The sequence below is a fragment of the Haliotis asinina genome, chromosome 10 (assembly GCF_037392515.1).
Source record: "Haliotis asinina isolate JCU_RB_2024 chromosome 10, JCU_Hal_asi_v2, whole genome shotgun sequence".
NCBI lineage: Eukaryota > Metazoa > Mollusca > Gastropoda > Lepetellida > Haliotidae > Haliotis > Haliotis asinina.
In genome coordinates, this window is record NC_090289.1 from 54960515 (window position 1) to 54987467 (window position 26953).

General features: G+C 39.6%; 2 protein-coding genes across 2 annotated transcripts; one reads left to right on the forward strand and one right to left on the reverse strand.

The window, feature by feature from the left end:
• The first annotated feature begins 5579 nt into the window (after positions 1 to 5579).
• LOC137298791 (uncharacterized) lies at positions 5580 to 16541 on the forward strand. The gene is made up of 2 exons (XM_067831065.1): positions 5580 to 5945; positions 13245 to 16541. Exons 1-2 carry the CDS (start codon positions 5580 to 5582, stop codon positions 16539 to 16541), a joined length of 3663 nt encoding a protein of 1220 aa, XP_067687166.1.
• Positions 16542 to 24005: 7464 nt separating this feature from the next.
• On the reverse strand, positions 24006 to 25052 carry LOC137298792 (uncharacterized). Its single transcript, XM_067831067.1, has 2 exons — positions 24947 to 25052; positions 24006 to 24805 (listed from the first exon to the last, which is right to left on the reverse strand). The coding sequence occupies exons 1-2, from the start codon at positions 25050 to 25052 to the stop codon at positions 24006 to 24008; spliced, it is 906 nt and encodes a 301-aa protein (XP_067687168.1).
• Positions 25053 to 26953: the final 1901 nt, after the last annotated feature.

Genomic DNA, 26953 nt, shown 5'->3' on the forward strand with positions numbered 1-26953 from the left:
TGGTTAAGATCAATACTGAAAGGATTTTTGTATTTGTAATATCTGATGACCGCAAGTCCTCATAATCCCCCGCGTAGTGGCCTAACTTTGGTTGGGGTGGCTATATCCAGTGCCTTTCAAAGTTGTACATGGCACTGTCATGTAAAGAATCGTTCATGACAACTTTGTTCCAGAGAGAACAAGAAAACCCCTCTGCTGTACGCACGTATTAAAGACATTTTATCTGGTACGTAGTTGCTCAGCACCTGACACCCGACAAGTACCTTTTGCGCCATGAGAAGTGTGTTTGCCTCATGCTCATATGCGTAAATTGCGCACACATACCGGCATAAATATGTCATATTATGCGTTCATGGCAGTATTTGAAAGGTACATATGTGACATGTTTTATCTGCATGCTTACAGGAGAATATCATCATCATTAACTGGATGTTGATATAACACATCAAACAATAACATATCTGACCTTGATTACAACGACATGTATGCGCTAACACATGTGTAATATATGGGTTATAATAACACTATTACACTATACCGTTATAGGACGTGTACCTGGCATATCAGTATATTGAGTGAAGACACTTTTGAATATTAAGAGCGGGACAATCTACAACAATCTCTATATAGACTCCCCGATTAAGATAAGACCACACAACTATACACAGGAGGCCGTCTTTTATTCTTTCTAGGATTACAGTATAAATACTTTTATTCGGAACAAACTCTTCCTGAAATTGCAAGCAAATGTACATGAATTCCTTTGACTCATAGTGTCGAGTGAAAATAAGTGCACGTTTCAATTATTGGTGGGTTGGTTTGATATTCAACACTATTCCGGCTTTTGGAGCGGACTAAATTATACAATTTAAATAAAATATCAAATACAAAATATGGACTTGAGAGTATGCAATATGAGCAAAATGACTGCATTTGAGTATAAACACTTGTCATAGAGGTGTCGTCAGCCCGACGATAGCCCGGAATAGACCAACACGAGTGTTCGGAAAAGCCCGACGTCATTGTTCGGCAGAGCCGACAAGACTGCAAAAACTGACGGTTAGATCGCGTCAAATATTTACCTGAAGGAGGTTTACTAGGCGGGATCAATTCGTCTTCACACGTGAATACGATGCACATTGAGAGATTCGGTGTGTGTATAAATTATTGTTATGTGTGATGAAACAGGGTAGGAATTAGGCTGGATGTGGTGTTAGCTGTTCGGTAATACCCGACACCGCTCTACTCACAAGTTCCACAATTTCCCCGTTTACATTTTGAGACACTCTGTAGGTTTAATACATGAGTCGAATTTGGCACGTGTCAGTATGTGTTTTAAGTTACGGCTTTGTCATAGTTACATTGTCATGTATTAAATTCAAAAACAGGAAACAAATGTTTCATGTACGCTCTAACATGGACTGCTCCTCAAAACATATTATTTATGTTATTATATGCCAAGGGTGTCATGAAGAATACACTGGACAAACGAAGTGCTTGAGGGACAAAATGCGCGTCCATAAACAGCAGATTAAGGACCCCCAAACCAGGTGCATCAACTTAACCCCCTGGATGCCACAGGGACATATATGTCCCTCCTCTTCACCCCTCACTTTGAAGTCAAATAAAATTCTAAATATACCACGCAGATATATAAACTTCACAGTTTTGAATTTTGCGGAAAATTCCCTTTTTCGTGATACCATCCACTATTTTCTCAGACCAAGCTAAAGTGCTTAAAGTTGCCTTTCAAAATAGGCTTCATCGTAAATGTTGCCATTTTTCACACTATACAAAATCGCAATTCAAAGCGTTATTTGCTGTATGTTTTGAAATGTGAAAATCGGACAATTGCTGGGAGTATTGAATTTCAAAAATACTATAGTAATGATCACTGATATCAAGTTTTCATGTAACCAGTAATGATAATTCTGAAACGTCGCCGATGAACCCAGAATCGGTTGGGATGTTTACGAAAATACACTTACACGAACGCCGAAGTGCGCTTTCCGCCATATTGAATAGTGTTTACAAAATCACGTTTCGAGAAGGCCGGTATTGAAACGCCAATTACACCACGTATGTTTCATATTCGGCTGTGACAAATGCATCATTGCATTCCCCACACAAATTAGAATCAAATTACAAACAATACACAGATAGTCAGAATAATTCTGATCACTTACATCTCACATTTATACAAAACATCCCTGAATGAAGGAAAAAGTCCTCGCAAAATCCTGTGTACCCTTGTCAGCGAAGCCACCATTTTGAAAGAAATTGGTCATCGGTAGTGATGTCACACGTCAACATTGTTGCACATATTAGGCAATTTCTTTGGGGCGAAGGTCGGTTGAACAAGAGTAAACACAATGCCCATACCATTCCGATTTCACTTTTAGTATTGTCATGTATATTTTGCGTATCGTTCAGATATTTTTTCATGAAACTGATTTCAGTATCTACATATATCCATGTTCAACACCATATCATATGTGAAATAAGGTATGCCTTTTTATTCTTTGAAAGTCTCTGATTGTTTGAATAATATTTACATGGGAAATTGACTCAGTAAGTGTACTATACCACATTTCAAGCCTCTACACAAGTGTTGGAAGATCACACGTAGCCATTACTGCAACATGTACTTTAGTTCCGGTGATATACAATATTCAATACGTTGGGACAAATATTGCAGTTTCATATGAACAGGTTAATAATCAGCGATTTAATTCCAACTTATATGTAAAACTGATAATATTAATGAAAACGATTTGTACATTTCATGAAATATAGAGGCACCATATTTAAAGGAATTGTCTTGTTCATTGTATTGGTTTGTGTCGTTTTTATAGACAAAACAATTATGAATATTGATTGACCAGGTGAGAGTTTGTCAAAAACGTTTTATGATTCATTATGATTTTTTTCGATAATAAAGTCAATTCTAATTCGATTAAAATATATCTGATGGCAGAATATCTAACTCAAACAATATTTAAACGCAAATTGTTAAATATGTATGAACCAGGTCGTGTCTTAATTTGGACAAGCCTTACGTCCATATTCTAGCTAATACTTCTGTACTGAAAAAGTGATCTCTTCGTACCTTTCTTTGCATACTTATGAAGTGAAATAATTTCATAATCATATAGCTGGAATATTACTGAGTGCGGCGTAAAACTAAACTCACTCACTCACTCACTAATCATAAGAAGAAAAGTATATTTTCCAAATGAACATTCAGTGAATTCAGTGTTGTGAAATTTTCATTTACGCTAAATTGATGCTAGACAGGTGCGCGTGTTGCTCACAATAAGATATGTAGTAAAACCGTGTAATTGTTGATATATTCAGGACACTATTTCAGTGGTAAAACCACTCATTTTATATTTTTTTCGCTAAAAAGTGTTGAATTCTGACACAGAAGCCGAGATCTTTTACACATTGAGTGGAAATTAGGTTGGATATATATACTAATCAGCAACCAGAGGCGTCTTTTTTCCGACGTCACAAAGTGCACAAAACATGCCGTGACGTCAACTAAAATGTCGCATTATTTTCGGTTATTTCATTACATTTGAAAATGTGGCTGCTAATCCGTTAATAATGATGCAAAATTAATAAAAATACATCCACACAAACAGGAGAATATGGGAATCTAAGAACTAAATTCTGTGTCGGATAGGGACATCCAAATCGCTATGCTTTTTGATGTAGTACATTGGCATCTTTTATTACAAATTTTGAAATTACCAAAAGGTATCCTCTCACATTTGGGAACTTTGTATTGGAATCGTTTGGTTCAATGTGAACAAAACATCACGAAAATATACTGTCCGTATCCACGGCAAATTCTCTCCATGTGATCTGAGTTGTATTTACCTAATCTAAACCATAGCGGAGTTATGCCCCTTTATCTTTATACGTGCATGACCTCTCTGTCGACATTTGGCGTCATAGAAGAAAATCGATTTTTGACATTTATTGCGGGTCATTTTTTATTTTGTGCGTATGACTTTATGCATTAGCACATACGTCCATTTCATATACACTTATGTCGTTCAGATATCAAGCTGTATTTTTTTCGCTCACACTTTCCGTAAAGATGCCAAATTAAAAAAAATCGCAACAGAGTGCTTTTATTGGTGCACGATAAGAAACGGAGAAAATTACTGTTTTTGAACACACACAAAAGTTTTGGACAACTTTTAGCAGTGTCTATTTCTCAAACCCCTGAGGTAGCCGCAGTTATTCCGCTTAGGTTATTGCATTCCGCTTACCATTCCCTATTTTCAAAAAAAGTTCATGTTTTCGTAGAACACAAGATGGCGGCCTCCATGTAACCATTGCCATGTGCTCTGGAATAAAGCCTTGAAGCATGAAACATACACTTCTTTTCATGGTCCCGCGAGGCGGATACGTTGCAAAATGGATGTACAGCCACTGAACCGTGTCTTTAGTGATGAATCTATATTTTCCAACATGGAAAGACTAACCGACCCAGTCTCCCATGCAGTTACCAATGTCATCACGAAGACAACCCCACGCTGGACATCAACGGTGACAACCTCCACTACCAGTGCCCAAGGTTTGATTCAGAGTACTATGCCTTTACGTCAATCCTCACGAGAGAGACATTTACCAAACCATTTGACAGATTATGTGTTAAATCTCCCAGATGGCAGGAATATAGACAAGTCAGTTCGCTCTGTAGAGAAGTCTGATCACTGCAAAACTAAACACTCCATGATAACCAAGACTTCAAATGTATCCAGACGTTCAGATATGTCAGATGTGTCACTTACCTCTAAACTCAGTGATCTCCAATCAGTAGAATTAACCAGACAAAGAAGGCAACTAGAGTTAGCTGAACTAAAGAGACAGGCTATAGAAGATGCCATGGTTGATGAGGAAATGAGGGTATTAAATTATAAAGCATATTTAGCTCGCATGGAAGCAGAGGAGCAAATGCTTAGGGCTCGAAAGCGAGCAGAAGACATTGAACGTCTAGTGATAAGGCAGCGTGAAAAACGGAATACTGAACTGGGACGAGAACGCAGGATTCGCAAAGCAGAGAATTCCTTGAAGGAGGCAGATCTTTTGGCATCCATGATAGGAATAGGTTTGAATCCACCAGCTGCAGTAACCACTTCCACCACTATTACCTCATCAACACATGGTCATCAATGGCAAATGTTGAAAACCAGGTTGAACAAGTTGTTTTCAAAACTGAGAAGACTAACCAAGAGGTGAATCCTTCCACTCTGCATTCTGTTCATAATGCCATGCCTGTACCATATGAGAAAGAAACTTGTGTGAAACAGGATGAGCCATCCTTGCCACCGAATTTCCCAAACATAGCTGCTGAACCATTCCAAAGTGCTCCAGTTCACCCTTCTTCTGGGGACACATCCCTTGGACCCCAAACTTATGGTCCACTAAGTTTCCCTCATGGACAAAGTCCACCTATGATACCAAACATGACTGAACTATTGATTTCTTCCTCATATGGGATTCCACGACCTACTTTGCCTTTGTTCAATAGCGAGAAGGAAAGGGACTTTGCCATTCTCAAAATGGCCCTGGATAATCTGGTCAATGTCCATACTCATTTAACTGAACAGTACAAATACCAGTTGTTGCTTGATAGGCTGGGTGGCAGAGCTAAACGTTTAGCAGAGGCATACATGTATGCACCACAACCTTACTCCGAAGCCTTTGAAGCCCTCAAGAATAAGTACGGTCAGCCTCGTCAGTTAGTTCAAGGAGAGCTTGGAGCAATTTTGAGTATGCCCTTTGTAAAGTTTGGAGATAATGAGGCATTTGAGAACTTTGCCCTTGCTGTACATTCCCTGGTTGGGATGCTGAAATCTCTGGATGGTGAGAGTTGTGCAGAGTTACAGTGTGGTTCTCATGTGGACAGACTGTTGAGTAAGCTACCAGTGAGCTTAAGAGATAGTTTCATTGAACATTGCATCAAGACAGGTGTGATAGGAGAGCACTCAAGTCAAACCTACACTCTCTCTCAGTTTAGTTATTGGCTTCAGATTAAATCTCAAGCCAGACGTCTATCTGGTCAAGTCACCTCATCATATCATAATGATGACAACCGATCAGGCAGTGGCAACAAACCCTTGAACACAGGTCGATTCAGACGAGTACCACCAAGGAGAAATGAACCAACAATGATGACCAGTTTCCATACGCGATCTGACTCACGAAACCAAAGTACCCGTGCTCCTACATCCATTACAGTAAGTAGGGATGAGACAAAGATGATGACCAAGTTCAGAGCCTACTGCCCTTACTGCTCTTCCTCGGCACCCGTGGCGAGCCACCTCCTCGTGGTGGGTGCTGGGTAACGCCAAGAGCTCGCCAACATCCCCGTTGTGGACCCGGGGTATATTTGGTCCACCAACCCGTTAGCTGTGGGTTGCGGCCCTGTGTCGGTGGAGGAAGGGATCCTGGTGGTTTAGGGCAATAGGGGCCTGGAACCGTGTTCCTATTGCCTAACACACCACTTTGGCCCTGACTTCACCTAGACGGGTGGTCGAATGGGCCCGGTTCGACCAATCGGCTGGTCATGCCAAGCCCTGTGTGTATACATTGTTTTGCTCATATGTGATGAGAGGTAAAAAAAAATGTCAAAAGTCTTGGTTAAATGTTACCTTTGAATTTTGAATGAACGGATAAACTTTCATAATTTGCCTAGAGTTGTACGCCCAGAAGGCGGTGGCTCATGGGCCAATCTTGTGGAATAATTACTTTTCGATTATTCTGCTTGAGTATATCATTCAGGTATCCTTGGTGCTGCAAGTTGGAAACCCACTTGCAATTAGCATTGTCCTTGTGATACTCCGTGGTGGGTGGGGAGCCTGGATGATGAATCAAAACAAACTCAATATGGACTACCAAACTCCCACCAAAAAAACCAAACGTCAGCTCGACAACGATAATGAACAAACACCGTCCAAAGTAACAGACAACTGGCCACGTTTCCTAGTTCTCGACACCGTAGATGAGACACCACTGAAGCTCAACCCTTTTGTAATATCGAAGGGTATATATGGCATCGCAGGTGAAGTGAAGAACATAAAACGCTTGCGTTCAGGATCTTTGTTGATCGAATGCAGTAGGAAGCAACAAGTCACCAACCTGTTGAATACCGAAAGTTTAGCTGGTATCAACGTTTCAGTTAAGGCGCACAGAACACTGAACACCAGCAAAGGTATTATAAGGGATAGAGATCGTTTGTTGGAGGAAATGTCAGAACTGGACATCGCTTCCGAAATGAAAGATCAGGGTGTCACATATGTAAAGAGATTTACCACCCGCAGAAATAAGGACATCATTCCAACAAACACTTACCTCTTTTCATTCTCTTCGCCAGTTCTTCCTAAATCTCTCAAGGTTGGTTATTGTAATATTTCAGTCAATGTTTACATCCCAAATCCCTTGCGGTGTTTCAGATGCCAAAAATATGGTCACGGTGTCAACACATGCACACAGCCAATAACGTGTGCTCACTGTAGCGAGACTTCACACGTAACCGAGGATTGTGAAAGTACCGTTAAAAAATGTACAAACTGTTCAGGTAATCACTCATCCTTTTCTAAAGACTGTACAATTTGGAAAAGACAAATGGAAATAAACAAAATCAAATTTACTCAAAACATTAGCTTCGCTGATGCTAAAAAACTTGTTGAATCTACAGTTCGAAATGATTCCTATGCATCAGTCGTCAGGACACCCTCTGAAAGCTTGCCAAAAGTAAATTTACCAGTATCCTGTTGTTCCACTGAATGTCAAACAGATTTGACATGGGTTACAAACGATACCCCTCAACTTCTTATACCAGAAGAACAGTCTACTCAGACTTCAGAGTCATGTGTAAACAGTCAGATGTTAGCCAAAGTTCAGGATGAAGTGCAATTGTTGTCACAGTGCACTCAGAAGACTCGTTCAGGAACAGTTTCAAAGTCAGTAGCAAAAAATACAGCCAAACCAAGGACGGAGAACGTGAAAAAAGGTGGCAGAACCTCTAAGGGTTCAGAAAATCAAATACAGATATTTAATAAATATGGTTCACTGGAGGATATGGATGTGTCTGAAAAATCAATCTCAGGGCACATAGCTTGTCACCCTCGAAGAAAGTGACGGGCAGATCCCCTATTAAACCACCTAAAAGATAGGTCATTTTAGTAATATCGTGCAGTGGAATTGTAGAGGTCTCAGAACCAATTATAATGAATTACAGCTATTGGTCCAGGATTTAACACCATCGGCATTCTGTCTGCAAGAAACATATCTTAAACAGACAGATAATTTCAATTTACGTCAGTTTGAAGCGTATCACTATTTTGCCCCTCCAGGTGATAGGGCTACTGGAGGTTCTACTATTCTTATACGACGGGATGTTATTCACAGCCCTATTACACTTAAAACTAATCTCCAAGCTGTTGCAGTGCGACTGACTCTGGGAGTAGCATTTACATTATGCTCTCTGTATATTCCACCTTCTTTAACACTTCAGCAGATCTAGACTGATCTCCAATCACTCTATGACCAACTCCCGAAGCCATGTGTTATTATGGGCGACCTAGACGGTCACAACCCACTCTGGGGCAGTACTAACACTAATACTAAAGGCAAAATACTGGAAGATTTCATTTCAAATAATGATCTGTGTATATTTAATGATGATTCAAACACATATCTGCATCCTACAACTGGCACTTATTCCTCTCTAGATCTGTCTCTTGCAGATTCTAACCTCCTCAATGTATTTGATTGGACTGTTCATAATGACCTTTGTGGAAGTGACCACTTCCCAACTATCCTCTCAGAAATTACTCCATCTGATTCTCCATCGTTTACAAGATGGAACTTTTCGAAGGCTAACTGGTCTTTATATCAAACTGTGTGTGAATCAAAACTGCGACCTGAATATTTCAGTGATATAACTGATCCCATTCAGACTTTTGCTGACATTTTAAATAGAATAGCTGATGAGTGTATACCAAAGTCCTCTACGACTCCACATGTACGAAAACCATGGTTCAATGCAGACTGTAGACAGGCCAGAAAAGCGAGGAAAAAGGCAGAACATTATTTTCGCCGTCATCCAACTGTCCACAATTTAAATAAATTTAAGATACTTAATGCAAAAACGCGTCGTACCTTCAAGCAAACCAAACGACAATCTTGGAGAAATTATGTCTCCAAACTTACTTCACGCACACCAATATCCAAGGTATGGAATATGGTTCAAAGAATTAAAGGCAAAGGTTCCAAATCTGCCGTGCACCATCTCAAAGATGGTGATAATTTAATTACTGATAAGTCTAACATTGCAAATAAAATCGGCGAAACTCTTGCCAAGAATTCATCATCGACAAATTATGTTCCTCAGTTTCAGAGATATCAGAAACAACAGGAAAAGACAAAACTTAATTTCGAATCAAATAACGGTGAAGACTACAATGAAGTGTTTTCATTACATGAGCTACATACTGCTCTTGAGCAAGCTCATGACACTGCAACTGGTGATGATAATATCCATTACCAGTTACTGAAACACTTACCTGAACCATGCTTGATGACTCTTTTAGATATATTTGATCAAATATGGACGTCGGGGGAATTTCCTCCTTCTTGGCGTAATGCCATTGTAGTCCCAATCCCAAAACCTGGCAGGGATCATACAGATCCATCGAATTATAGACCGATATCTCTAACTAGCTGTGTCTGTAAAACCATGGAACGTATGGTGAATAATAGACTAACTTGGTATCTTGAAACCAATAACCTGATCACAAATATTCAATGTGGTTTCAGAAAAAATCGAAGTACCATTGATCATTTGGTACGTTTAGAATCCTTCGTGAAAAATGCTATGGTCAATAAACAACATGCAGTATCGATTTTCTTTGATCTCGAAAAAGCTTATGATACGACTTGGAAGCATGGTATTTTGAAGGATTTACATGACTTTGGGTTGAGAGGCCGTCTGCCTCTTTTTATATCAGAGTTTTTAAAAGACAGGCAATTTCAAGTCCGAGTAGGTTCAACCCTGTCTGATCATTATAATCAGGATCAGGGCGTTCCACAAGGCAGCATTGTGTCTGTCACATTATTTAGTATTAAGATCAACAGTTTATCCAAGGTTTTAAACGATTCAATTGATGGATCGTTATTTGTGGATGATTTTAATATTTCTTGTCGTGGTAAAAATATGCATACTATTGAACGGCAATTGCAGTTGTGCTTAAACAAAATAAATAAAGGGTGTCTTGAAAACGGCTTTAAATTTTCTAAATCCAAAACTAACTGTATACATTTTTGCAGAAAATATAAACCACATAAGGACCCTGAACTATCTCTAGATGGCACTCCTATCAAAGTTGTAAAGGAGGCCAAGTTCTTGGGCCTAATCTTTGACTCCCATTTAACATTTCTGCCTCATATCAAGTCCCTTAAAACTAAATGCCTGAAGGCTCTTGACTTGTTGAAAGTTGTTTCCAACTCAAAGTGGGGAGGGGATCATGCAACCCTCTTACACCTGTATCGATCACTCGTACGTTCGAAACTCGATTATGGCTCCATCGTATATGGTGGAGCCTGCAACAGCAACCTTAAACTTCTTGATTCTGTCCACCATCAAGGCTTAAGACTTTGTCTGGGGTCTTTCAGAACTTCACCTATTGATAGTCTCTACGTTGAGGCCGATGTACCATCTCTTACTCAACGTCGTATAAAATTGTCTTTACAATACATTACTAAATTATATTCTAATAAATCTAACCCTGCCTATAACTGTGTGTTCAATCCCCTTCCTGAGAATTTGTATAACAAAAAGTCTTCTCTTGTTCCACCTCTTGGGCACAGAATTAAACCATTTATTTCTTCTGCCGGTATTGAGCTGGAAAGTATATCGCCTTCTCGTCTTCTTTCTTCTCCTCCTTGGCAGTTGGTTAGGCCACAAGTTGACCTAACATTAACATCATTTAAAAAATCAGAAACAAACGACTTACAATATAAACAAGAATATCATCAATTAAAACATAAATATAGCAATTACAAACCCTTATTTACAGATGGGTCCAAGGACGGTGGCGCAGTGGCTTGTGCCACTGTGATTGGATCCAGATCAATATCTTCTAGATTACCCGATAATAGTTCTATTTTTACAGCAGAAGCAAACGCCATACTAACAGCTCTCAAATATATTCAAAGACACCCGAAACGTAAAGAATATATAATCTATTCCGATTCTCTTTCTTGCCTTCAGGCTATTAAAAATATTTCTTGCAAACATCCACTTTTAATAGAAATTATTGAATTGTATAATGATCTTGCTACTGGCCAATACGACATCGTCTTCTGTTGGTTACCCAGCCATGTAGGCATTTCCGGTAACGCAATGGCCGATCTTGCTGCCAAGGCAGCACTCAACAAATCTGTGACACCACTTCTTATTCCATACAGCGATTATAAATCTAGCATTAGAACTTACATCCGTGATCTAATGCAGAAGTGGGACACCCAAGTAGGTATAAATAAATTACATGAAATAAAACCGTATATTGGTTATTCCTACTTGGGTTGTCAGTCCAGATTTGAAGAGGTAATCATGCGGCGATGTCGTATTGGCCATACTAGATATACTCATTCATACCTATATCTTGCTTGACTGTGTTGAATTCTCCATCATAAGGGATAAATATTTCAATGTAAAAACAATGAAGGATCTTTTTAACACCATAAGTTCTCATTTAATTCTTGGATTTTTAAAAGAAATTGATTTCATCTTTGAATTTTGATTATTATGTTCTGTAGATAGCTGTATTTTAATTTATGGTAGTTTAGATTAGTAACTAGAATTGTTAGTGGCTGAACCCTCAAAGGGGGTTGAAGTACCGTAAAATTATTGTCCTCCTGAGAGGGTACGTAAGTCCCAAAACATTTCCTGTACGTTTAGACTTCCACTGTTTTTAGTCGTAGTATATGTGTATTTTTAATTTGTGGCTAGATATGACTAAATTGCTAACAGCTGGGGGGATGATGTAAATCCAACTAGGATCCATGCAGGTAGCAAAGGTCCATGGTCCCTAGTATGGTGATCTACCTTCAGTTGTTGGCAATCTATAGCCTGATTTTATATTGTATTGTCCGAATAGTGATATAAGGTTTAACTTTCCACACTAGTTTTAATCATATTTGTGATATTCTAGTTGTTTTACTGTCCCTCGTTGACAGGTTTTTATAGTATCCATATATTTCACTTCAGTATTAAACGTTCTCGTCACGATATGGCTGAGATATTGCCGATGTGACGTTAAATATTAACTCACTCACTCACTCACTACTGCTCTTCCTCAGAACACTATTTGAACTCTTGTAAGGAGTTTGAGAAACTATCATTGGATGAAATTATCAGATGGATGAAAGAAGGGAACCGATGCTCAAAGTGTGCACGTACTCACAAACCAGTAGACTGTACACTCAGGAAAGTGTGCCACACCTGCCAAGAACTGCACTTGACTGTACTCCATGATGCTGTTAAAGCCCAAACTAACAAGGTATATTCAGTCATGACAGAGAAACCAGCAGTTTATGTTGATCAACCCTCCAAACCATGCTCTGTTATGTTGAAAGTTGTGAAAGTTGTCCTCCATGGCCCAGGTGGTCAGATGGAAACATATGCTGTCCTGGATGATGGATCACAGCGAACTATGATTTTGACATCAACTGCAGAAAGGCTTAAACTCTGTGGTAGAATGGATGAAATCCTCCTGTCAACAATCAGGCATGAATCTTACCGTTGTACAGGGAAGAGTGTCAACCTTTCCATATCGCCAGGTGACTCGCCACAGATTCAGTATCCAATATCAAATGCGTTCACCTCACCTTCACTTTGCCTGTCAGAGTACACTTATCCAGTGAAGGATTTGCAGATCAGATGGCCACATTTGAGAGATTATCCTCTACCCTCCATCTACAATGCACAGCCTGTGATCCTGATTGGCTCGGATTATGCAGACCTAATTCTCCCACAGGAGCCTGTGCACTTTGGACCCAAGGGAGCACCAGTCGCTGTACATACGCGACTGGGCTGGTCTTTACAAGGTCAAGCAGACATGCACTTACCACGGATGTCACAGACAGTTGAGCAGTGTCTACTCACTTCCAGTGTTCACCGTGATCCCGAGCTTTGGTGAAATGTTGAGAAACTGTGGCAGGTAGATGCAGTTCCCAATGGAACAAAGGATGTGACCAGGTCAAAGCAGGACAAGCAAGCCTTGGAAACCTTAGAGACATTCACAGAAAGAGTTGAGATGTATGAAGTAGTGCGCTATGCTACCCCTTTGCTTAGGATTAGAAATGGAGTTTCCCTTAATGCCACAGAAGAATCTGTTAAGCATAATCTCATCCGTACAGAAAGGAGACTTAAGTCAAATCCTGAACTAGCTCATGTGCACAAGGAAGAGATTCAGAAGTTGGTAGATGCAGGTTACGTGAAGATTATCAGCCCGGAAGAGGCAGGGAAAAGTGCTGAATCTTGGTACATTCCACATCATATTGTGCAACACAATGGAAAGAATCGTTTGGTGTTCAATTGCTCGTACAGCTATGAAGGCAGAACCCTGAATGAGAATTTACTTCCTGGACCACTACTTGGATCGTCCCTGATTGGAGTCTTACTGCGTTTCAGACAGCATAGCGTAGCAGTTTCAGGTGACATAAAGGCCATGTTCCACCAAGTGCGACTACTGCCAAAGGATCGACCCTTACTACGATTCATCTGGCGTGACATGGATCAGACAGTTCCACCAAACATTTATGAATGGCAAGTGCTACCTTTCGGAACCACCTGTAACCCTTGCTGTGCCATATATGCACTACAGACACATGCACATGGTCACAAAGAGGAAAACCCTGATGTATACAGATCAGTTGCCACAGCTTTCTATGTAGACAACTGCCTAGACAGTGTTCCCACAGCAGCGGAAGCCAAAGAGTTAGTACATGACATGAGTGCTTTGCTGGATAAGGGCGGATTCCACCTCAGGCAGTGGATTAGCAACATACCCTCAGTTGTGGCTGATCTACCCACAGAGGACCAGGCAGCCAATTGTGAACGTTGGCTCAGTCTTGGCGAAGCAGGACTTACAGAAGGAACCTTGGGACTACAGTGGCAATGTGACAGTGATGTGCTTGGATATAGGGTCAAGGAAATTAGCCATGATTGCCTCACCATGAAAGTTATATATCGAATCTTGGCAAGCCAGTATGACCCCTTGGGATATTTAACTCCTTTCACAGCAAGAGCAAAGGTCATTGTCCAAGATCTGTGGAAATTAAAGAGAGACTGGGATGCACCTATTGTGGAGGGAAGTGAATATGAGAAGTGGTGTTCATGGGAAAATGAGCTACCAAGCATTGAGAACGTGAATCTACCTCGATGTTACACGCCTCATCATGTTGATACCACGAATTCAGTTCAACAGTTACACATCTTCTCGGATGCCTCGGAGCGTGTGTATGGAGCAGTTGCCTTCCTTCGGACAGTGTATCAAGGAAAGGTTTATGTCAGCTTTGTACAAGCCAGATCCAGAGTTGCTCCAAAACGTCAGCTTTCCATACCTCGACTTGAACTCTCGGCAGCACTGGTGGGAGCACAACTTGCAGACATGCTGAACAGAGAACTTACCTTACCTATTGAAAGAGTCACCTTGTGGAGTGATTCAACAACAGTGCTGTCTTGGCTGAAATCTGATTCGTGCAGATATAAGGTATTTGTTGGAACCAGGGTTGCAGAGATTCAAACTCTGACCAACGTTGCAGATTGGCGGTATGTGAACACGAAAGATAACCCTGCTGATGATCTTACTAGAGGCAAGACACTGGAGGAGCTTGCAAATTCTTCCGCTTGGCAGAATGGTCCATCCTTCCTTCAACAATCACCAGATGAGTGGCCGCCTGACATAGTAATGAGTAGCTCCATCAAGGACACAAGCGGTGAAGTGAAGAGTACGTTTTGCGCAGTTACCATGGCTGAAAGCCCAACAATTCCAGAAGTGAGCAAGTACAGTAACTGGAGCAAATTGGTGGCAGATACCATGCAGATCCTTAACGGGGCGGCCAAAGACACACAAGTATCGTTTGACTGGATCAAAACAGAAATGTTCTTATTTCGTAAGGTCCAGTGTGACTCCTTTCCAGAGGAATTCAGTGCACTTCAGTCTCATAAGAAGTTACCAACCGACAGTCGACTGGCTCAGTTAGATCCTGTTTATGATAATGAAAACAATGTTATTCGTGTTGGGGGAAGACTGCGGAGAACAGAATCTCTGAGTTGTGATGCTCAACATCCTGTTGTATTGGATCCTCATCATCAGATCACTCAACTTATAATCAAAGACTTTGATGAAAGACTGTTGCACTATGGTGCTGAGCGAATTTTGGCCGAAATCCGGCGAAAATTCTGGATTTTACGTGGCAGAGAAGCCATTCGTCAACATCAGCGTAAATGTGCCGCCTGCAGAAAGAGCCGAGCTCAACCTCAACTTCTCAAAATGAGTGACCTACCTCCTTCGCGGTTACGTTTGTACAAACCTGCCTTTTACTCCACAGGAGTGGATTGTTTTGGTCCAATGACAATCAAGATAGGACGACGTACAGAGAAAAGATGGGGAGTGATCTTCAAGTGCATGACAACACGTGCAGTACATCTTGATTTACTAGACAGTATGAGTACAGATGCCTTCCTGATGGCATTCCGGCGCTTTGTGGCACGTCGTGGCAAGCCCCATGAACTCCTCTCAGATTGTGGCAGCAATTTCAAAGGTGCAGAACGAGAGCTGCGAGAAACTTGGTTGACCATGGAACCAAGTCTGACTAACCAACTAGCTGGGTGCAATGTAAAGTTTCAGTTTAATCCTCCATATGCTCCTCACTTCGGTGGAGTGTGGGAGAGGGAAATCAGGTCTGTCAAGGATGGACTGAAGGTGGCCTTGGGTGATCAGTCAGTAACGGAATCTGTGCTTCAGACGGTGCTAGTCGAGGTTGAAGGAATACTCAATTCAAAGCCACTAGGCTATGTGTCTACTGATGCCAAGGATGTTGACCCTATAACTCCTAACATTCTCTTGATGGGACGTAGAGATGCATCCCTTCCTCAAGTAGTGTACCCTGCTCATGAGCTTCTTGGCCGGAAGAGGTGGCGCCACAGCCAAGTGTTAGCAGATCAATTCTGGAAACACTTTGTGAAATATTACCTACCAACCCTACAGGTGCGACAGAAGTGGCGAGGAGATAAACCCAACCACAACAACTTGGAGTGTAATGATGTTGTCATGATAGCAGACCCTCAGACCGTTCGATCCTTATGGCAGGTAGGAAGAGTATGCAGGACTTATCCAGGTGATGATGGGAGGGTTCGTTCTGCAACTGTCCTTGTGGGAGACCAGGAAGTCACCAGACCGGTGGCCAGACTCATACGTTTGCCAGAATGTGCTGACAGTGATGTCAAGTGACTCTTTCAGTGACAATGATGACATTTTCAGTTTGTCTAAAGCAAATTTTGTCCCAAAATTTGGGGGCGGCTGTGTTGTGAAGGATTTGATTTATTCCGCTTAGGTTATTGCATTCCGCTTACCATTCCCTATTTTCGAAAAAAGTTCATGTTTTCGTAGAACACAAGATGGCGGCCTCCATGTAACCATTGCCATGTGCTCTGGAATAAAGCCTTGAAGCATGAAACATACACTTCTTTTCAAGTTTCACAATTTGTAAGAAAAGATGCAAGTGTACTACATAAAAAATCAGGCAATAGCGATTTGGATGTCCCTATCCGATACATATTTTAGTTCTTAGATTCCCATATTCTCCTGTTTGTGTATATGTATTTTTATTAATTTTCCATCATTATTAACGGAGTAACAGCAACATTTTCAAACGTAATGAAATAACTGAAAATAATGCGACATTTTAGTTGACGTCACAGCAGTTTTGTGCATTTTGTGACGTCGGAAAAAGACTACTCTGGTTGCTGATTAGTATATATCTAACCTAATTTCCACTCAATGTGTAAAAGATTTCGGCTTCTGTGTCAGAATTCAACACTTTTCAGCTAAAATATAAAATGAATGGTATTATCACTGAAATAGTGTCCTGAATATATCAACAATTACACGGTTTTACTACATATCTTATTGTGAGCAACACGCGCACCTGCCTAGCATCAATTTAGCATAAATGAAAATTTCACAACACCTGAATATTCATTGAGTATTCATTTAGGAAAAAGACTTTTCTTCTCATGATTATGAAATCAATTCCCTTCATAAGTATGCAATGAAAGGTACAAAGAGATCGATGTTTCAGTAAAGAAGTATTAGAAAATGGACGTAATGCTTGTCCAAAATAAGACTTGACCTGATGTATATATTTTTAACAATTTCCGTATAAATATTGTTTGAGTTAGACATTCTGCCATCAGATATATTTTAATCGCATTTGAATTGACTTTATTATCGAAAAACAATGATAATGAATCATGAAACGTTTTGACAAACTCGCACCTGGTCAGTTAATATTGATAATAGTTTTGTCTATAAAAACGACACGAACCAATACAATGAACAAGACAATTCCTTTAAATAGTAGTATGTGTGCCCCTACATTTGATAAAATGTACAAATCATTTTCATTAATATTATCCCTTTTACTTATAAGTTGGAATTAAATCGTTGTTTATTAACCTGTTCATATGAAACTGCAATATTTGTCCCAACGTACTGAATATTGCACATCACGGGAACTAAAGCACATGTTGCAGTAATGGCTACGTGTGATCTTCCAACACTTGTGTAGAGGCTTAAAATGTGGTATAATACACTTACTTAGACAAATTCCCATGTAAATATTATTCAAACAATCAAAAGCTTTCAAAGAATAAAAACGGATACCTTATATCCACACATGATATGGTGTTGAACATGGATATACGTAGATACTGAAATCAGTTTCATGAAAAAATATCTGAACGATGCGCAAAATATACATCACAATACTAAAAGTGCAATCGGAATGGTATGGGCATTGTGTTTACTCTTGTTCAACCGACCTTCACCTCAAAGAAATTGCCTAATATGTGCAACAATGTTGACGTATGACATCACTACCGATGACCGATTTCTTTCAAAATGGCGGCTTCGCTGAGAAGGGTACACAGGATTTTGCGACGACATTTTTCTTGATTCAGGGATCTTTTGTATATAAATGTGAGATGTAAGTAATCAGAATTATTCTGACTATCTGTGTATTGTGATATGTTCTTATTGTTTACGTTGTAAATGACGGAAGAAGCCAGAAATGCCGATAAGTACCGTTGTCGTTCTGCGTGATTTTGCGTCAGTCATGGCGTCACGCTGCACTAAAAGTTTGACAGTTTCTTATGAATTACCAAATTATTTCATTGTATCTATTTTCAATTTGCTATTTTGCCACGATACTCTTCCCCTGAATATACTAAGCGTATTGAGCTATTGTAAGCAATGATTAGAGGGCTGGATGTTAGGAAATTTCCGAAAATGCTACGCAGTGTAAAATTGGATTTTTTCTTTGTTTACATTTCAGTCAAGCGCTGTCTTTCGAGCACAGCGTTCGTTTTCATACAAATTATATTTCGTTTCGTTTTGTCTAGACAGTTGGTATTGGTGACAAAGACCAGTTGTAATTTGATTCTAAGATATATGGGGAATTCAATGATGCATTTGTTGCAGCTAACTATGAAATATACATGATGTAATAGGCTTCTCAATACCGGCCTTCTCGAAACGTGATTTAGTAAACACTATCCAATATGGCGGAAAGCGCACTTCGGCGTTCGTGTAAGTGTATTTTCGAAAACATCCCAACCGATTCTGGGTACATCGGTGACGTTTCAGAATTATCATTCCGGGTTACATGAAAACGTGATATCAGTGATCATTAATATGCTATTTTTGAAATTCATTACTCCCAGTAATTATCCGATTTCCACATTTCAAAACATACTGCGAATAACGCTGTGAATCTCGATTTTGTACAGTTTGAAAAATGGCGACATTTACGAAGAAGCCTATTTTGAAAGGCGATTTTAAGCACTTTAGCTTGGTCTGAGATAATAGTGGATGGTATCAAGAAACTGGGAATTTTCCGCAGAATTCAAAACTGTGAAGTATTTATGTATGCGTGGTATATTTAGAATTTTATTCGACTTCAAAGTGAGGGGTGAAGAGGAGGGACATATATGTCCCTGTGGCATCCAGGGGGTTAAGCGCACACATCGACAAATGCGCAGCAGGAAAGGAAATAAAATTTAAAATATTCCCTTTTTACAAGATGAATACTGCTGATGCCATGCTGCGTAAAGCTAAAGAAACTTTTTCATTAAAGAATTGTGTCCATCGTTAAATCAGTAACGCAATGTATTGGAATTATATTTGTTTTTCTTATGCTTCTGTTGTATTACTGTCAATGTCAAAGCCGCCAATGTGACGTCATTACAACGCCGCGTCACAACATTTGTATACAGTTGTATTGTGACGTCAAGACAAAAGTGACGTCATAAGAGTCTGTTTAACTGAAATCACGTCTCCCAGAAGATACACGATTGAAACAGTTAGGAGATGATTCGTGTTGTGTTATTTCGGAAACTATTTCTCATATATCGGAGCACCTTTACAATTCAGCACCACAATTTCTCGTGAGAACGTTCCAAACCGTAGGTCATGGTCACATGTCAGTGAGACAGGCAACGAGTTTGTGAGAACCCGTCGGACGCGAACCCGCAACCCTCAGATTGTTAGTCCGACAGCTAACCGACTGAGCTACGTCCACATTGTCGCACAATGTGCAAATTTAGCTAGTCATTCCTGTGACGTCACGGAAATGCACGGAAAGAGTCGACTTGGTTGCGGACAATTACGAAAGTTACGGGTAGACTTGGTGCCTCGTGCTTTCAATCTTCTGACGGTTGCCGAATGGTCCCGATAATCATTTGACACGATCATCCTATTCCGTAATCTACAAAATACCATGTTTTGTTGAATGAGCCGATATGGTTCGAACTGAAAACGGTTGTTGGCGTCAGACGTTGATTTCACGGTGCATGCATGAATGACGTGCTTGTATAAAAATCATTGTGTGCTTTCGTGACGGAAAAGTGTTGTAGGGAACACAGTAAGGATAATATGGATCGCGCTTAGGAATGAGTGAGACTTGGGCATGTTTGGTGACGGCACGAGGGTGAGTTAGACTTCGAATCAATATTCAAAATATGTAGATCTAGAGGTGAACGTTGCTGGAGGCCGATTTCCATCAGCCCTAATTTTCAACATTAAACCATTTCATCGTTTAGTTAACTGTTGGCGTTTTGGTCTCCCGTTTTTCTTTGTGAACAAAGTATTAAAAATGGAATGGGAAAACAATTAGTACTCATGCATTTAGCTATTATATTGGATTAGGTCCCTTACCCTAACCTTAAAACCTAAACCTAAACCTAAACCTAAACCTAAACCTAAACCTGAATAGAATACACCCACCGCACCGGCACGAAAATGGCTGGCATATCCAGTGTAATGAATTCTTACCCCTTCGATAAATAAATATTTCCTTGTAATGGTGCAAATTACTGAATGACAAAGATATGTATGTATGTTAGTTTACAGTTATAACTCCTTTGATCCAAATAGTTACGTTTGAAACCGAAATATAGATAATATTTAGATTATTTTAATTGACCAAAACTGCGAATAATAAAACATGGCGCAATTTGACCAATGTAAGTCATTCTTACTAAATACGAAATATATAAATACACAAAATATAACACCTCAGCACCTCCTAATACCAAGAAATATAAGCATATTAGTAAAAAAAAATTGCGAAAAATTGCGCATCCGCCGGGAACTACTACTGGAAACTCGCAACATCGTTGGGTGTCTGTAATGACATGGCAGGTAGAGATGAAACAGCTGTGAGCGGAGCTTATACGCACTCGCTGAGCTTGACAACCTTGTTGCTATGCCAGGGCTAGCGTCATAGGACATTGTTTCAAGAACGTGGGTTTGAACAAAATCACCTGCAATTTCGTAAAACGGTATTATGACGTGTCTTTAAAGTTTGTGGTGCTGTATTCTAACGGTAGGCCCAAACATCAAACAAAGTCCAGTTTGGAAAAAAATTTGTAACTTATTGAGAGAGAAACTAATATCTAGGGGCATTTAGTGCTGGACAGTATAATATAATGTGGAGTTCATCACTCACAGATGATGCATATCTGTTACATCTATAATTCTGTAACGTCCTGTTTCAATGGGTAACCTGTGGTTTGAAGATCTAAATTTAGATAACCAGCGTCTATAGTCAAAGTGTAGTTGTAACAAATAAGTTTAAAAAACAGATGACAAGATACGTTTGACACCTGATAATAATGAAAAATCAAAATTACCATTTGAAGAATACATTATAGAAATGTACATTATATAAAATGATATTTAATTTGTCATTACAACATTATATTTTAATCCAGTTTGATATAATTCTTACTTCGATCGATATACGTATAGGGTATTTTCCTAATCTTCCTAAACAATAACATCTGACTGCTGTTCACACAGTCATAATGCATATTAATGTATTTATTAACCATTGACAGCTCTTTTCGATCACCATTATATGACAGGACTTCAGCAAGTATCGATGTCGAGCTGGTGGCTCCATATCGTTGATATTTTATTTCATTATTTCTTTGAAATTCTTCACTGAAAACAGGAAATGCTCTTCAGCAAAACAATGAAATCTGCATTAATTAACTCATCAATGAACTATGCCTCCTGGGAGTACTCTTCAGCGACAGGGCTGTTCCCACTTTCATTGTTGGGATGTGGAAGCACCACCTATTTGCACCGAACAATTAATTAATGTTTCTCATAACTGGGAGTCCTCACAAATGGGAGAATAGCGGAACAAGTATAGGATTGAGTAATGAGGAGGTAGTGGCTATAAGTCTAGTTGCTACATTAGGTTTGGGGGTTAGGCCAAAGGCAGATTCTAAGAAGTTAACTTTTTTACTGTCTGAAAGTGTCTCCATATTAAAATCACTCAGAATAATAGTAACCATATTAATGTCGACAGAGTTACCAATTAATTCTTCGATCGATGAAAAAAAACCCCACTCTTATCAGCCGGATAAAAGCACCCTATACATATTCTTTTGTTTTTTCGGTTTAACTGAATTCGCATGGCCCCTATTCCAGGGTAGATGAGAACATCTAGCAACATTAGCAACTAAATAGTGTCTAAAGTAAATGGCAACCCCACACCTCGAGTGGATCTGTCATCCTGAGAGAAGTGGAAAATCTAGGAATGTATAAAACATCATTAAAAATATCATTGTCAAGCCACGTTTCAGAAAGACATAACATCCTGATTTTCAAGTTCTTCATTAAATATGGTCAATCTTACCCTTTAAACTATATATGTGTGAATGCATAATGTTTAATGTAGTTGTATTACGAGAGCCTGGGTTAAGGTGTACATCTCCGCTGCATATTAATAAATACAACACACTTAATCCTACTTGGACAGAGGTTTTGTATGTGCACAGTCAGTCTTGTAGTATAGTGGGATACAATGAAGAATTTGGAAGACATGTGCAATACAAATAATCCCACAACACTACTGCGTTGGACGTCATCAATTGGCATCTATTTACGTGTATAAACAATCAAATGTAGAGAGGTGGTGGTGGGAAACTTATTGGTCATTTAGACAAATGAGCAACGAGTTGATTTAAAAATCATATTAAAAGGTAAGTTGATAGCAAAGTTGGTAGTGAGCCAACCAACATTGAAAATAAACCAAGTTACAATGAAAAAGAAAGAAAGAATAAATACGACGTGGAGTCATGAAGTAAAGAGAAGGACAATTAAGTCAAATGGAAGTGAAGATACAAAATGTGAATGTTCACAACTATATCTCAACATCCATGTCATGAAAAACGTGTGTGAAGGAGTTATTATACACTAGGGGTCTCTCCCACTCTTGGGATAATAAGATTCAATACAGACAAACACGTCAAAAGAATAGAACTGAAGATATCTTGAGAACGTCATAAGTGATGTGAGAGTGGTGATAAAGGACGCACAATGCTGACTGCTGTGTTTAACACATCTGTCTTTCTTTTCAGTGTTCACAATAACGGATTGAAATATTCAAGTGCGGAGTTTTAAGAAAGGCGACCGTTCGGCAATATCACAACCGACAGATACACTCATCACTTCAGCCTGTCAACTGCCTCGTCGTAAATATGAGCTATATACAGGTGCCAGAGGGATTTGGGTGTTTCTAATCTTGATCAGTGGAAGTTTAACACAGAGGCGGAGGGATAGTGTCATTTCTAAGTCGTTCGATTCCCGGCAGGGCTGTGAAGCTCATTTCTGGGATTCTAACGCCATTATATTCCTGGAATATTGTAAAACAGCATACAAGCATACTCTGACATGAACATATGCAAGGGGGAGTATGTATCACTGAGGTAATGTTAATTTCAGCTAGTCCACTGGTTCTCTTGCCTCACCTCACGGGTTAGCTTTTAAGCATGGTCGAGATGTACGAGTCCGTTTCTGATACCTATGTTGCCAGGTTATTGCTAACGGCAGTGTAAAACTATTCTCACACACTTTGGCTAGATTTGTGTCAGTAAATAAGCAAGTCCATGTATATACTGAGGGAAACAAATACGGGAACATCACTTATGTTCCTTTATACATTCTCAGATCACACATTGTACACATTGTTGAGGCACATCTTTCCGTCTCACATTACACAAAAGGGAGAGGTGATGAAGTCTTCAGAAACATGAATATCGTCCACCTGTATATTCCTTAAAATGTATATTTGAAACATGAAAATATACATCTCATAAAGATTTAATGGCGCATAACTTTAGACTATAAATGCTTCCCGACAGACTTCTCTGAGTGTTTCAGCTTATCCATAACTACTATGATAATCTTTACAAGAAAAAAGCTTATCTCCATCCCCAGGGGAATTAAAGTTAATATTGTGTTCAGGTTTGTGCGACCAATGTTTTCGTCCACTATTGAACCTATAATTATAAATTTTGCTATATATGTAGTATAGGTATACTCGGTAAACTTCCTTATTACAAAAATATCGGTAATGTCAAGTGCTGTCACGAGTCCTATGAGAATCACCAGTGCTACATTTCCCCCTGCAACTGGGCCCAGTGGCGTGCTGGATCGAGCGGTCATTACCATCGCCAGGGTGAACAGTGTATTGCCAAGGATCCATGTAGCCAAGGCAGCAATAGAATTCTCAACGAATAGTATGAACAGCAAGTTGTCAACACTCCTCCCTTGATTCTGCAGCACTAACTTGTGTTTCAACCTTGTTCGGTAGCTGAGGGTAAGGCATACATAGTAACAGATCGAGGACCCAAGAAGGAAGACGAAGGCCAGTTCCAATGCCTCTCTGTCGGTTAGGAAGAGCCAGCTGATGTAGCAAAGATCACCCAGGATGTGCACCCAGAAGAATGCAGGTTTGAATAGGACGGGATGGAGGTAGAGAGGACCATCTGGTCCCTTCCTACAGAATAGGGTCAGCGAAAAAATGAGCCAGAGAGGTTGAAGAGCATAAATGCTGATGAAGCCATAGATAGACCATCGGGCCTTCCTCAACACGTTGTTATACAGGTTGAACACATCGACTGTTGTAGTCAGGAATATATCTGCAATTATATGAATATATATCAGTTTTGTTCCTAAGAATACAAATCATGTATGGTGGGTCTGAAGCATAGGCATAACAATTCTTAAAAGAGATATTTTTTTCTGAATCATTTTTGTCCTTTTTGCAAGAGTGCACTCACCTGATCCTCCAAGCTCGGCAAAGAAGGTGAGTATGACCGTCACCGCAAACACCAGCAGAGTCGAGACGTTGAGTGGTAGGAGGAGGGACTTGCCTGAACACTTCATTTTGATTTGACGTGATCACTGCATAACAAAAAGTAAAGTTAGTTTGGGGGCAGCCGTTTCACGTTCGGCATGAAGCGGGGTGGGGACCAACATTGCACCCAAGGTTTGTATTTTTACATGGAATTGTCCATCTCAACAGAAAAAGACTGAATACGAAGATTCAGACTGAGCTTTCATGCATGGACGAACCGGATTTGGAATCTGATGTGTATAACATTAAACTCCTTAGAGAGAGTTTTTACTTGAGAACTAACATTAAACTGTAATATCAATTACAGTTTTTCCCAGGAGATTCAGCACCGGCAACATTTTAGTTTGATTTGGTAATTTTACTAAGTTGTCATTCTGGTTTGTCTGCCTGACGACATTCTGGTTTGTCTGAGGGAATTGTATACACTCACTATTAGCCAACAGTGGTCTAAACTGGTCCACCTCTCTTGGGACCATTAGGTCTGTGTAGGAATTTCGTCATCACCAGGCCACTGATTTCAGTAATAACAATAACAGCCAAAATGTATTTGCATATTATATATATATGTTGTATAAGTTGTAGCATTTAAAGTATAAAAATCATTTAGAATCCACAGCTATTAAAACGTGTAAAAGCGCTGAGTTCAGTCCTTCAACATTAAAATGACCAACTACTTTTCAATGGATGTGTAGCAGTGTTTCCTTTGTTCGGCTCTGGGGTGCTGCTCAAGACGACAGGACACAATGGTGATGAGATGATATGCTGTATTTGCTAGAGAAAGAAGCTGTTGTTGAGCTAAGCCTGGGAGAGGGAAATGATATTTCCTGCCCAACAACAGCTAGTGGAGACTAAAAATCTTAATCAAGTAAATAATTTTAAATATTTAATAGTTTCATATATTACAGCTAACAATATATTTAGTACTGAGACATGTCATTAATAGAAATAGTAGCTTAGAGATACAGCGCTTTGGACAACGTTAATCACATGGCTTCAGCATGCTGGAAATTAACACTTCATAAATGATACAATTAACTTAATTTATAAAATTATCAATTAAATATTGCTTCTGTCGTTTTACTTTTATTTGTTCAAAAACATTTTGCACCTTTTTATACACAATTATGGAGTAAAGAGGCAGATGGAAACAGATTACCTGGGAAAGGGAAAAGATGTTTTCTGCTCAACAACAGCTAGTGGAGTGAGGAGGAAAACAGGTGGCCAAAGGAAGTAAGATCAGAGGACACAATAGTCAATAAGGAAATAGGTAACACATCAAAGGAAGGCTTTGATGTGTCGTTTAAGTAGAAAAGAGAAAATCCCAAAGAATGGGTTGTCTGGCTAAGAATAGAGAGGAAGTTAAGGTAATTCCTGATTGACAAGGTTCCAGGAAGCAGAAAATAAGGTGAAGATGTATAGAGGTGGCATTCAACGGCTGCTGTGCATTGCAGACTAGTTTACATGCACTGATTTGCACATGTGAGTAAATTTTCATACATGCAAAACTTGCACACTGCAGTAAATTTGCACCTGGGAGTATATTTGCCAAGCGTTCACTTGACAATTAAAGTCACCCTAGATTTGTGCAGTTACCATTCTGATGTAAAGATGGACAGAAGTCTTTTTTACGCTTCTCAGAGGAGGAAATATTATACGCTTTCCCTGAATGTTCGTGTGGCTTACTGAAAGAAAGGACCTGCTGGCGGAAAGAGAGATCATCCGACTGCTGGGACCGAGTTTTCCACATTTTCCAACGACGATTGGAAAAACAATTTCAGAATGTCCAAGACTACCATTGACTTTGTTCCGAACTTAATGAAACTTTGAAACCTACTGGAAATTGTCTTCATGAGCCAGTAAGCGTCGAGAAACAGGTTGCAATTGCAATATACTGGTGAGCGTCATGTGTCGAATACAGAACAGTTGCAAA

Excerpts from the sequence above, each read along its gene's own strand:
- LOC137298791 (XM_067831065.1), top strand. The coding sequence starts at position 5,580 with ATGGCCCTGGATAATCTGGTCAATGTCCATACTCATTTAACTGAACAG. Across the intron at positions 5,946-13,244 it reads GACTGTTGAGTAAGCTACCA|GTAGATGCAGTTCCCAATGG; the intron begins GTGAGCTTAAGA and ends AAACTGTGGCAG.
- LOC137298792 (XM_067831067.1), bottom strand. The coding sequence starts at position 25,052 with ATGAAGTGTTCAGGCAAGTCCCTCCTCCTACCACTCAACGTCTCGACT. Across the intron at positions 24,806-24,946 it reads TGCCGAGCTTGGAGGATCAG|ATATATTCCTGACTACAACA; the intron begins GTGAGTGCACTC and ends ATATAATTGCAG.